The sequence below is a fragment of the Chaetura pelagica genome, unplaced genomic scaffold, assembly GCF_000747805.2.
Source record: "Chaetura pelagica isolate M959 unplaced genomic scaffold, ChaPel_1.0 scaffold1560, whole genome shotgun sequence".
NCBI lineage: Eukaryota > Metazoa > Chordata > Aves > Apodiformes > Apodidae > Chaetura > Chaetura pelagica.
The window spans coordinates 18,397-19,235 of NW_009951747.1; the positions used below are offsets into that span (position 1 = coordinate 18,397).

At 66.7% G+C, this 839-nt stretch overlaps 1 protein-coding gene across 1 annotated transcript in view; it reads left to right on the plus strand.

Annotated features, from left to right (window-relative positions):
* Positions 1-839, plus strand: part of LOC104386251 (maestro heat-like repeat-containing protein family member 1) — a gene marked incomplete at its 5' end in the record, with an annotated part of 45,205 nt that overhangs the window by 13,745 nt on the left and 30,621 nt on the right. The window contains 2 exon segments of the mRNA XM_009994863.1: positions 118-319; positions 590-718. Of these exon segments, the coding sequence (XP_009993165.1) occupies positions 118-319; positions 590-718 (331 nt within the window).

The following is an 839-nucleotide window of genomic DNA, read 5'->3' on the forward strand; positions in this document are numbered from 1 at the left end:
ACCCCCGCCGCGGCGCTCTCCCGCCCCTGGGCTCCCCAGCCCTGGGGGTGTCCCAGCCCTTGGCTCCCCAGCCCTGGGGTGTCCCAGCCCTTGGCCCCCCAGCCCTTGGCCCCCCAGCCCTTGGCTCCCCAGCCCTGGGGTGTCCCCAGCCCTGGGGTGTCCCAACCCTTGGCTCCCCAGCCCTGAGGTGCCCTTGGCTCCCCAGCCTGCTCCTTCCCGGACCGGGTGCTGACCTTCCTCCTCCCCAAGCTGGAGAGCAGCAACGAGAGGACCCGGGTGGGGACCCTGCTCATCATGAGGCAGATCATCAACAGTGCCCGTGAGTAGCAGCACTGCCCCTGCTTCCCCCTCGGGCTTCCAGGCAGGATCTGTCCCTCCTGCCTCTCCATGAGTCCCCTCCTTCCCCTGCTGGGGTGGGTGGGATGAGGAGAGGAGCCCCCCTTGGCTGCAGGGTGGGGAGATGGAGACCCCTTTGGGAAGGGGAGCAGGGGGGGAACCTTCCCAGCCAGGGAAGGGGGGTGTCTGGGATCAGCCCTGACACCCCACACGTGTCCCAGCCCTTCCCAGCCTGACTCTTCTTCTTGTTCAGCCTCTCAGATGGAGATTAAAAAGCCTTTCATCCTTTCTTCTATGAGGCTTCCCCTGCAGGACTCCAGCAACAAGGTGAGGGGAGCTCCTGCTCTGCAGGGCTCTGCTCCCCAGGAACCAAGAGGGAACGGCCTCAAGTTGTGCCAGGGGAGGCTGAGGTTGGATCTGGGGAACAATTCCTGCCTGGCAAGGGTTGGCAGGGCCTGGCCCAGGCTGCCCAGGGCAGGGGGGGAGTCCCCATCCCTGGGGGG